The following is a 12,901-nucleotide window of genomic DNA, read 5'->3' on the forward strand; positions in this document are numbered from 1 at the left end:
TCTCTCTCTCTCTCTCTCTCTCTCTCTCTCTCTCTCTCTCTCTCTCTCTCTCTCTCTCTCTCTCGTTCCCTGGTTGTCTTGTAAACTCAGCTGGTCTCTATTCTGCTGTTCCATCCCTCTGGGCCATGTGGAAGTGTATTGGGCTCTTTCCTCTGCTTTGTGACTTTGCTGCCCTGCACAGAGTGGCTTAGACTGGGCTGGCCCCCATCTCTCCTGCCTCAGCCTATGTGGAAGGAAGGTTAGGCAAGGCACTACTGAGCCTCTTGGTTGCCTCTGGTTTCATAGCAATGAGTCAGGCTGATCCCACTTCCTTCTTACTCCAGTGAGATGTTTCCTTCCTGTTTTCCTTTGTTTTGAGGCAATTTATTTTCTTTTTGTGTATGTGTGGAGGGTTTGGGTGAGTAGTATGTCCTTTACCCCACCATTTTAGCTCCCAGCATGCAATTCTGAAATTATTATTTATTTTAATCTCTCTGATATACTTTGAAGATATTAAGGTTTTGAAAGGGTATCTGTTTCTTCTCCCTTTTTTTGAATATTAACACTAGATCATTATATAGATCCATGTTGTCAAACCTATGTCATACATGATGGAGGGGGCTGCTCCCCTCCCCCTCTCCATGTACCTAAGCGCATTTCTCACATAACCCACCCTTCTGCTCAGAGCCCAGTAGAAGTGCTTCCTCTCTTCCCTGTCTGGGATAAGGCCAGGTGGCTCACATGTGGTGTGAGGATGCATTTTGGGCACTCAGTCTCTAAAAGGCTTGCCATCACTGATATTGATTCCTTCCAATTACTCAACTTCTCTTTTCAAGTTTCTTTGGATTCCTGTGTTTATACATCAAAAATTTTTACTCGCTTCTAGTCTTTTATTCAGGAATATTTAAAAGTTCTCTATTTTACTAAGTCCATTAAAATAGCCTCCTGTAGGTTTATATTTAGCTTTAGAACTTTATCCTTGGTTGTAAACAGCTTCCCTCTATTGCCTTTTATAATAATGATTACTAAGGTCTCCATTATTTTGATCTTGATTTTTACCCTATGATTCTAAAATATTTTTGCTCTTTTTAGGTACGATTTCTTGAAATACACCAGCCTTTTAAAAAATATTAAGATTTTTTTGGAAGTCCAGTGATTCCTAAGTTATTTCTCTTGATATATATTACACATGTCAGTTTTTAAAAATCAAATACTCATTTTCTTCCACTTTCTCTTCCAAGATGTTTATAAGCTTCCTTCCAATTTTTTTATTTCAGGGCTTTTAATTAAATATTTATCTCTTGCCTCATTTCTCCTATGTATTCTTGTAGTCCTTGTGGGAAATTCATTTTTTCTCTTCTTTCTGCTTGCAGTTATTATGAAGTTAGATTTGTAATAGTTTTCCTTGAGTTAGTGATCTCTCCAGCTTTACTTTCCAGATTGGGACTTTGTGCTAGAGCCAAGCTTCTCCTATAATACTTTTGGGTGGGTTCATTTTCCTTGCTTGCTCTCATTCTGGGTTCATTGGGCTCAAGCACTTCCAGCTTTCGGCTTTAGTCTTTGAGGTTGAAAGCACTGGATTTTCATTGTCCTTTCTGGCATCTTGGGACAGTGTTGGGAACTTCAGAGTGCCTCTATGCCACAACTGTTCTGATCTGAGTGTTTTTATACTTTACTAGCCTAAGCCACTCTTCAGATATTCCAAAGCCCCAACCTTTGCACTTCTAAATCCCTCAGGCCTGTGGCTTTTTCAGGATATGTCTATGGCTATGATGATGTTTTTATGTAATAACAACAAAAGAGTATAATAATAATGATGATGAGTATAATATATGAAATTATATAAATATAAAAGTTTAATAGAATAATAATAAAGTATAATAAAAAGTACTTAAATATAAGGTCATGTCTGAAAGGTAACCAGATCATTAATGGATTAATGTGGTTTTAGATTTGGAGTCCAGAAGACCAGAGTTCAAATGCCTCAATGCTTACTAACTATATAACTGGGCAAATCACTTAAACTCTCTGTGTTTCATCATTTCATCTATAAAATTAAATGGTTAGACTCAGTGACCTGCAAGGCCCCTTCCAGCTAATAATCTGCTTTTGTGAGGGCCGTAGCAGCTTAGGAGATGAGGAAAAGTTTCTTATAGAAGATAATTCTTGATCTGTGTCCTAAAGAAAGAGATTCTGTGATAAAGAGGTGAGAAGAGGCATATATTCAAGGAAGATAGATGAGGGAGGGTGTCCATTGATTAAGGGATAGCTGAACAAACTGGTATCTGATGGTGATGGAATATTATTGTGCTGAAAGTAATGATGAACTGGAGAATTTCTATGTAAACTGGAATGACTTTCAGGAATTGATGCAGAGTGAAAGGAGAAGAACCAGGAGAACCTTATACACAGAGACTGATACACTGTGGCACAATCGAACTTAATGGATTTCTCTACTAGCAGCAGTACAATGACCCAGGACAATCCAGAGGAACTTAGGAGAAAGAACGCTATTCACATCCAGAGAAAACTGTGGGAACAGAAATGCAAAAGAAAAACATATGATTTATCACGTTGTTTGATGGGGATGTTATTAGGGTTTTGATGTTAAAGGATCGCTCTACTGCAAATATGAAAAACATGGAAATAGGTTTTGAAAAATGATACATTTATAACCCAGTGGAATTGCTTGTCATTTCCTGGAGGGGGAGGGAAGTGGGCTGTGAAAAACCATGAATCATGTAACCATGCAAAAATATTCTAAATTTAAAAAAAATGTTAACTATTTACTAAAAATTTAAAAAAAAGGAAGATAGCTAGCTAGTGTAAGGCATAAAGATAGGAGAGGGAGTGTCATATGTGAGGAATAGGTAGAAGTTTGGCTAGATTGCTGAGTATAAAATTGGGATAATGGTCAGTAGGGCAGCAAGGTGGTACAGTAGATAGAGTGACAGAAGACCTGATTTCAGAGCTAGCCCCAAACACCAGATATGTGACAATGAGCAAATCAATTTATAGCTGTGTGACCCTAAGCAAGTCACTTTTCCTTATTTGCCTCAGTTCATTCATCTGTAAAATGAGCTGGAAAGGGAAAAGGCAAACCACTCTAGTATCTGCCAAGAAAACCCCAAATGTGCTCACAAAGAGTTGAAAATGACTGAACGACAACAATGACTAGTAAGCCTAAAAAAGCTAACCACTTTAAACTGATCATTTGAAAATGAGAATCAAAATATCTTTCCCTTATCATAGATAAACAGTTTTATCCATTGTTTATATAATCCTTTGAGATTGGCCAGTGAGCCTCTGGTGACTCACTCTCCTGACTTCAGAGCTCTCCATGTCACAGTTTGACCCAGTAGTCCTTCACCTGAGAGCAGTTCAAATCAGATGAAGAATCAAAGAACCCACATTCGCAGGCCACATATTAGGCTCAGAGTGGTAGAGACATAGGAGCCTCACAACAATGGCTTCCTCACTCGGAACTGAAGTGTGCTTTGTTTGGTTCCTTTTCAATACATTATCACTTCTGGCTCAGCACCCATCAGAAACGCATCTCTTCACTTCATGGTTATCAGACTAGAACCAATTCTATCCAGAGGAGAGGAGAGTCCTTCACACAGTTTGCTGCCTGTGCTCATAAGACTGGGCTTTCCTTGACCATTCCTCCCTGCCCCTTTCACCCGTTGCACTTGTATCTGTATTAAATGTGGAAAATCATTTCTGTAGAAAATAAGAGGACAGGTTAAAATGTCTAATTAAAATATTTAATGTTGTATTTATGCTAGAAAAATACTAACATAATCTTAAAAAGTTCTGATAATTTCTTTTTATATTTAATCGCCTTTACACTTTTTTTTAATTTTTAGGTATATTCTTGTCAGCATTGTCAAGTGGCAAAAAATTCAACAGTCTTAGCACAGAGATATCAACCCCTTAAAGTGGAAGAACCATGGACAGTGGTTACTGTAGATTTAATGGGACCTTTTCATTCCAGCAGCCGAAGCCATATGTATGCCATAATTGTGACTGATTTGTTCACAAAATGGGTTGTGATTTTACCTCTCCATGATGTTTCTGCATCTGAAGTTTCTAAAGCAATTATTAGTATATTTTTCTTATATGGTCCCCCTCAGAAAATAGTGATGGATCAAGGAGATGAATTTATTCATCAGGTAAGAGAAACTACCTCCCAAATTCTTGGAAGATAGGAATATAGCTTCCAATCACCTTATAAACCCTGAAAAGCACAAGGACTATGCCACATTCTATAATCTTTGTGCTTTGTATGATGTTCTTTATATGGTAGGAACTCAGTCAATATTAGTAGATAGTGCTTTACACAAAGTAGCCTCACCTATGCAGTTTCATTTAATTCTTGCTAAAACCTTGTAATGTAAGTCAAGCATAAATAACTTCGTCCTACAGCTGAGGAAACTGAGTCAGAGAGGTTGTGTTTAGTCAGACATATAGCTAGTAATTGGTAGAACCAGGATTTATTATACACAGGTTTCAATTATAGTGTTTGGGTAGAATGTGGAAGAAGTTACAATGCTGCAAAATAGTATGGCCTTGAGAACATATAATCCACAGTAATGTTCTAAGCATTAAAATTATGATAATTTCCAATGACAACAACATAGATTTTTAGTTTATGTTTTTTTCACTTTCTTGTTTTACAGTTTATTTAGCAGTCTCCTGTGTTAAGGCAAATTAGTGTGAGTCAGTGGATTAAAGTCATCTATCTGACAAGAACCTGACACAGAAAGAAATTAGGGCCATCTAATAGACTTTTGAATTAAGAGAAAAGAGCCCAGATTTTTATCTTAAATTTGTTATACCTTTTTTCAGATATGTTACATTGACTTCTATCATGTCCAGTTTTCCATTGCTTCTGCTCTCCCATTTATCAACAACAATCTTTTTATTCCTTTTCTTCTTTCTATTTGACTCCAAGAAACCAATTATGTTCCTGTGGCAAAAGCTCAGGAAACCTAAAAAAAGCAATTTCCTATAAAAGCAAGTAAAAATGAGATACAGAGATAGAAAATATGATATCTAATAAGCCTACTATCTGGGTTCCTCTAAGACAGGGTCCTTAATTTGAAGTCTGTGAGCCTGGTTAAAAAAAATTGATAACTATATAAGCTCTGCCCCCTCCTACTTTTCCAGTTTTTTACACCCTGCATTGTACTCTACAAGACAGTGACACTGACCTTCTTGTTGTTCCTTGAATCTCAACTCTGCTTTTTTTTTTAGCTATTCCCCATGCCTGGAATTCTCTCCTTTTCTCTACCCACTACCTTCCTTACCTTTCTTCAAGTCTCAACTAAAATTCTACCTTCTACAAATAGTCATTCAGCATCCCTCTCAAAGATGGAGCCTTCCCTCTGAGATTTCTTTCAATTTTCTCTTTTGGTATTTTATATATACATAATTTTATATCTCTCCCATTATATTGTGATTTTATCGAGTGAAGGGACTATCTTTTGCCTTTCTTTGTATTCACAGCACTTAGAACAGTATCTGGCAGGATCTGTATACTTTTAAAAAGTACTTTGCCGGGGGGCAGCTGGGTAGCTCAGTGGATTGAGAGCCAGGCCTAGAGACGGCGGGAGGTCCTAAGTTCAAATATGGCCTCAGACACTTCCCAGCTGTGTGACCCTGGGCAAGTCACTTGACCCCCATTGCCTACCCTTACCACTCTTCCACCTATAAGTCAATACACAGAAGTTAAGGGTTTAAAATTAAAAAAAAGAAAAGTACTTTGCTGACTTGACTTAAACATTTTCAGAGGAAAGGACATGGTGAAAATTATATTGAAAGTTGCAATCATTCAACAACATAAAAAAATGTGAGATATAAGTGAAAGAAAGTATAACTTTGTTTTAATTTTTTTTTTTTTAGATTAATGGAGAAATCTTTGGTCTTTTCGGCACAAAACAAATGGTCAGTTTCTACCCATCTCAACCAGATGATACAAATGAAAGAACTGCAAACACAATTAAAATTTTTCTTTCAAAATACTGCCTTGACCATCCAAATGATTGGGATGATCATCTACTAGCTATTTCATATGCCTTCAATTTGACTCATTTGGTATTTAACTTTTTCTTTCTTTAGTTACAAGTTGTTTATCAATTGTTTTTAGTTTGACTTCTAAAGCATTTTATACCAGATTTGCCTCTTTGTTTTCTTTGATATAGGAGCCTTCAAAAAATATACCATATTTCCAAATGTTTAATCGAAATCCAGATGAGCTTAGAACTTTGGATATGTTTCATGAAGGAGAAGATGATAGTACATGTATGTTTGCCAAAATTTTACGGGCAGTTAAAGAAGCTGATAAGATAATGCTGAACAAGACAACATCAACATGCCAAGTAAATCTTATTAAAATTACTTATTAATTAAAAGACTAATTATCTTTTATTTGTTCATTATTTAGGAAATATGTTTTGAGAGATAATACATGTATAACTCAGTGGAATTGCTTGTCAACTCCAGGAGAAGGGAGGGAAGAGGGGAGGGAAACAACATTAATCATGTAACCTTGGAAAACTTATGTATAAATTTGTTATTAGAATAAAATAAAGATAAAAATTTAAAAATAAAAAATAAATAAATGGCCATTATTTATCTAGTAATAACATTAAGACAAAATGTATTTGCTTGAAATTCTGACTTTTTCATTTGGGCAGAATGCTCATTAGTTGTCATAAAAGTGTTTGACCTTTCAAGAAAAATAATTTGTTTGTTTTCTCTTTCTACAAAATGTAGATGGATAACCATATTCAAGATGAAACACAAAGTAAAAGCAAGATTATCATTAAAAGGAGACCAAAGCAGCTAAATCCATTTCACCTTAAAGTTGGACATGAAGTTCTTCGACAAAGGAAAAATTGGTGGAAGGATGGACGTTTCCATTCAGAATGGGTTGGTCCCTGTGTCATAGACTACATTACAGAAAAGGGATGCGCTGTCCTAAGAGATAAGACAGGTACCAGACTCAAGAGACCTATCAAAATGTCACACCTCAAACCTTACATAAGAGATTCTGGTGAACAAGGTAATTCTCAGTTATGGCTCTTAATTTTGCTCATTTTTTAAAAAAATTAGGCTAAAGATTGAAGATAACCATGTGATCTTATTCCTTTTATTCACATTTATAGGAATTTGTAGGAATAGGGTCTGGGCTTGGAGTTTCATTGGTATGAAGAACTTTTTAAATGAGGAATCTTTCTCTACAAGTAGGTAGTACTTGAACTCAGGTCTCTCCAGCAGGGAGGACATTCTCTTCTCCGCTACATTAACAAGTCTTTATGCCTCTAAGTATACTTAATATATATCAGATACTCTGAGAGCTTCTTATTAAAATTTCTTTTTTGGAAACTACTGATTAGTGGGAAGATTTTTTAGTTTAATTACCTAGTTTATTTTTGTACTTCATAAGAAAGATAGGTGCTATAACTATAACTTTCCATGAACATGCCAGAAATTTCTGAACTTACTTTAGTGCTTAGGATAGTAGCAGCTTTCCCTTAATGTTTCCCATTATATCTTTTCCCCCATGGTTTTCTTTGTCATATAAGCACATAGTTTTATTTGAAAAAATAAGCTTGTAGTCATTTACATTTAAAATGTTTAAATTTAAAGGTAATACTACTGTTTTCTGTTCATATGTCAGTTGGTTTTGTTAAAGCAACAAATTGGTATGAATTATCAATGTGAGAGTTATATAAAAGAAGTTGTATACCTTAATTACAAAATAGTGACCTAGATGAGGTAATATACTTTCCCACGGTGACCAAGATTTTGGCACTCACTTTAGAAGGTGATATAATTCAAATGTTTAGGCTATTCCTAGATATTGATGATAATAAAAATAATATCAATTATAGTTAATGTTTATCTAGCATCTACTATGTACCAAGCACTGTCCTCTTTTTTTTTTTACATATATTGATCCTTACAACAATCCTGGGAGATAGATGCTATTATTTTTCCCTTTTTTCAAATGTGGAAATGGGGGTAAGTGACATGGTCACATAGCTAGTAAGTACCTGGATATGAACGTCTCACTCCAGGATTGGCAATCTATCTACTGCACCACTGAGATAGTGTACTTTAACACACAATATAATTTTTTATACTTTTCCTGTAAAAACATAGTTACTCAAATTCTTTATATTTATACAACAAATTTAACGTGTGACACATATAGAAAAAATATATGAGAAATATACACTAACATTATTTAATATTTTGTTTACTAAAAGTAACAAAATCTAGAAATTAGAAAAATTAGAGAATATATCCTTTGCTCCCATAGTTATGTACCTGTACGGGAATTCTATTCCACAGTGTGCCCAAGAAGTAGTCCATTAAGCCTTTGCTTAATACCTCTCTAGTTAGTAGAAACTCATGACCATGTAAAGTAGTTAATTCCACATGTAAAACTCAGTGGAATTGCCCATTGGCAATGAAAGGGGGTTAGGAGGAGGGGAAGGAAAGAACATAAAGCATGTAACCATGGAAAAAATATTCTAAATTAATTAATTAAATAAAGAATTAAAATAAAAAAATAAAGTAGTTCATTCTACCTTAGATAACTAATTGAATGAATGAGTGGAAAAAACTTGCCTACTGCATGCAAAGCATTGTACTAAGTGCTAGACATCAAAAGTAGGACAGTCTCTGTTCTCAAGGAGCTAACATTCTAATGGAGTAGATAGAACATATAAAGAAGTCTCAGCTGCTCATCAGATGGAAAAGTCCTAAGGTTCTTAGGATGCAGCAGCAAAGAAAATGGTAGCTCATCTTTAATATCACTTATACTGACAAAAATCCCTTCGATTTCAGATGTTGAACCATTTGACAGTACCAAAAATTTAGTGAAAAGAACTTTCTTTTTCTGCAGCTATGACTGCAGTAGCTGTCAATATTTTACCTCCACAGGATAATGATTTTCTATAATGGCCTATAAACGCGGATCTGGAAATGAAACCTGTGGTCTTGAGAAATACTGCCTCTTGCTCAGCAGTTGTTGGGGTAGATGAGGAGAGTGGGTCCCTTCTCCACTATGATTGCTCCTCTCAATAAGTAGTCCTTAGATTTTGGAGTGAAGCAAGAGCCAGGGGACTTGGAGGCACTTCTATTCCTAGGGCTCCTGAATTCGGGACCTGGGCTGTTTCTATCATTGTTTAAGGGTGGTCAATAGTGGTGGTTTTGAGCTGCCTGGCATATGCTGCCTCCTGTCTCTCAAAGTCCTGCTTTGTTGTTAAGAAGTTTTTCCTTACATTTAAAATTTTTTTGCAAGCTCTACCCATTATTCCTAGTTCAGCCATCAGGGACAAAAGCGGGACATAATTTTTAAATTTTAATATTTTTCCTAATTATGTTTAAAAACATTTTTAATATTCATTTTCCAAAACTTTGAGTTCCAAATTCTCCCTCGAGATGGCAGGCAATCTGATATAGGTTATCCATGTGTAATGATGTAAAACATATTTCCAATATAGTCATTGTGAAAGAAAACACATATCAAAAAAAAAGAAAAATTGGTTTTAAAAGTATGTTTTGATCTGTATTCAGACTCCATCAGTTATTCTCTGGAAGCAGATAGCATTTTTCATTATCAGTCCTTTAGAATTGACTTGGATCATTACATTGTTGAGAAGAGCTATGGTTTGTAATGAAGTAATTTAGTGAATAGAATAGAAATTTATGATGCGTAAGAAGTGCCTAGGAATGGGAGCTTGATCCGCTTTGAACATTCTGTATTGGAATGCAGCCGGGAATGCAGTGCTGGTGAGAGAGGGGTTTTGGAGCAGAGGTCCAGCCAGCAGTGACTCCATGAGCTTGGGTTCTTCGGGACTGTAGAAGCTTGAAACAACATCTCTCAAGACAACCCTTGGTGGTGGGAGTGTCTGTTTCTGATGGACAGTTTACAGGCATTCTTTCCTACCTGGTATCTATTGGATTATTGGCTGTGCAAGGAGTTGGTTCCTGTTATCCTAAAGTCATCAAAGGAGTAGCCTGGACTAGTTGTGAGAATCCCAATACCCAGATCTCTCCCTCTAGTCTTCAGTCAAGGCTATCAGCCTGATTGATGTTAGGTTGACAGAGAAACTCCCTCTTAGAACTCCATTTCTTGTCAGCTAGCTAATCCTGGTTATAGAAATACCTCTCCCACTCTCCTTACTCTTTTTTATACATTAAACTATTTGGTTTTCCTTCCTGTTTGTTTCCTCTTACCTCAAAGAATCCATGTGTGAGTAGTTAATCTTTGTGTTATTCCCTGGTTTGTGACAGAACAGTAATCCCAACTACCATTCCTTTAGTGAAGGGTTATCAGATTTACTCTACCTTTGATACCCTATCCTTCTTTGTGAGTTTCATCTGTGAGTGGCAGTTGCCCAAAACACTTACTGGTTTCTCATAGATTAACTTATATTTACATATTCTTTTAAAAGTTTCACAGTTGATCATTGTTACATAATTATTGTTACCGTGTAAACTGTTCTCCTGGTTCTGCTTACTTCACTTTACATTTAAGTCTTTCCAGTTGTTTTTTTTTTCTGAAACCATCCTGCTCCCCAGTCAATGCCTACTTTACATTAAAAGGAGGATCTGCCCAATTTAACATTCTATCTCCTGCTTCTGCTTCAGCTACTTCTAAAGAGGGTTTTCCCCAAATGAATTTTTTTTTACACTTACCTTCTGTCTAATTATTGGCTGCATGGCAGAAGAGAAGGATAAGGGCTAAGACTCGTGACTTGCCCCATTACACGGCTATGAAAGTGTCTGTGACCAGATTTGAACCCAAGACCTCCTGTCTCCAATTCTAAGACAGAAGGTAAGGGTAAAAAAAAAATCATTTGGGGAAAACCCTTTTTAGAAGTAGCTGAAGCAGAAGCAGGAGATAGAATGTTAAATTGGGCAGATCTTCCTTTTAATGTAATGTAGGCATTGACTGGGGAGCAGAATGGTTTGATTTGCTTATGATATTCCCCTTTATGCTTAGATCATGTATCCATTTTGATCAATTCTTGGTAAAGTACCTGGTTTCAGCCTGTCTGCTTTCCTGATAATTTTTACCAAATAGTGAGTTCTTAACCCAAAAAGCTGAGATTTTTTTACTTTTGTCAAACACAAGGTCTCTATAACATTTTACTACTGTTGTATGTCTGTTCTGTTCCACTAATATATTTATCTGTTTCTTAGCTATTACAAAATGGTCTTGATAATTATTTCTATAATTATATTTTAAAAGACAGTACCTTCTTCCTTAACATTTTTTCATTAATTCCTTTGATATTCTTGGCCTTTTGTTCTTCCAAATAAATTTGTTATTATTTTTTCAAATTCAATAAAATAATTTTTTGGTCATTTGATTGTGATGGATTTGAATAAGTAGATTAGTGGAGAGGAGAGAGACTTAAGGCAAGGAGATCATTTAGGAGGTCATTGCAATAATCAAAGAAAGAGGTATGAGAGTCTGAATTAAAGAAGTGATTGTAGACAGGGGTAGATGTGAAAGGTATTTTGAAGAATTTATAGAAATGATAAGATCTGGTAGTAGTTGGCCTGTTTTCCATCTTTATAATCCTTGACCTCTTTTGCAGCCTTTGACACTGTTGATCACTCTCTCCTTGATACTCTCTTCTCTAGGTGTTTGGGATACCACTCCTGGCTCTCCTCCGACTTGTCCAATGACTCCTCTGCCTCCTTTGCTGCATCCTCTTGCAGATCACACCCTCTAATTGTAGGTGCCCCTCAGGGTTCTGTCCTGGGCTCTCTTCTGTTGTTCCTCACAACACTTCTCTTCTCCCTCTATACTACTTCACTCCGTGATCTCATCAGCTCCTGTGGATTTAATTACAATCTCTATGCTGATGATTTTCAAGTCTTATCTTTCCTGCCCCAGTCTTTTAGCTAAACTCCAGTCTCCAGTCTCAAATTGCCTTTCAGACTTTTCAAACTGAAAGTCAGATGGAAATCCTAAGCTAAACATGTCCAAAATAGAACTCATTTTATGTCTCCTTAAACCCTTCACTTCCTTTTATTTTTTTTTATTTTTTTAAAAAAGCATAAAGTATTTTTTATTAATATTCGTTTTTAATCTGTTTACATACTTTATGCCCCTACTTTCCCCTTCACCCCCCGCTCTCCCCCCACCCATGGCCAACGCACATTTCCACTGGTTGTACCATGTGTCCTTGTTCAGGGTCTATTTCCCATTCATGTCCGCCTCAGCCCATGCATTCAAGCAATTGTTTATCTTATATGTTTCCTCTCCTGCAGTCCTTCCTCTGAATGTGGGTAGCATCTTTACCATAAATCCCTCAGAGCTGTCTTGTGTCATTGCAGTGCTGCTGGTACAGGAGCCCATTACATTTGATTTTACCATAGTATATCAGTCTCTGTGTACAATGTTCTTCTGGCTCTGCTCCTTTCGCTCTGCATCACTTCCTGGAGGTCTCTCCAATGTGCATGGAATTCCTCCAGTTTATTATTCCTTTTAGCACAATAGTATTCCATCACCCGCATATACCACAATTTGTTCAGCCATTCCCCAATTGAAGGACATACCCTCATTTTCCAGTTTTTTGCCTCTACAAAAAGCGCAGCTATAAATATTTCCATACAAGTCTGTTTATCTATGATCTCTTTGGGGTACAAACCCAGCAATGGCATGGCTGGATCAAAGGGCAGGCAGTCTTTTATAGCCCTTTGGGCATAGTTCCAAATTGCCAGCCAGAATGGTCGGATTATTTCACAACTCCACCAGCAATGCATCAATGTCCCGATTTTGCCACATCCCCTCCAGCATTCATCACTCTCCCCTTTTAGCCAATCTGCTAGGTGTGAGGTGATACCTCAGAGTTGTTTTGATTTGCATTTCTCTAATTATTAGAGA

At 36.4% G+C, this 12,901-nt stretch overlaps 1 protein-coding gene across 1 annotated transcript in view; it reads left to right on the top strand.

The window, feature by feature from the left end:
* The window catches only part of GIN1 (gypsy retrotransposon integrase 1), a 61,473-nt gene that overhangs the window by 39,618 nt on the left and 8,954 nt on the right, over window positions 1-12,901 (top strand). The window contains exons 4-7 of the mRNA XM_044657633.1: window positions 3,849-4,154; window positions 5,887-6,078; window positions 6,186-6,362; window positions 6,760-7,048. Of these exons, the coding sequence (XP_044513568.1) occupies window positions 3,849-4,154; window positions 5,887-6,078; window positions 6,186-6,362; window positions 6,760-7,048 (964 nt within the window). The remainder of the gene's footprint in view (window positions 1-3,848; window positions 4,155-5,886; window positions 6,079-6,185; window positions 6,363-6,759; window positions 7,049-12,901) is intronic.

Source organism: Gracilinanus agilis, chromosome 1 (genome assembly GCF_016433145.1).
Source record: "Gracilinanus agilis isolate LMUSP501 chromosome 1, AgileGrace, whole genome shotgun sequence".
NCBI lineage: Eukaryota > Metazoa > Chordata > Mammalia > Didelphimorphia > Didelphidae > Gracilinanus > Gracilinanus agilis.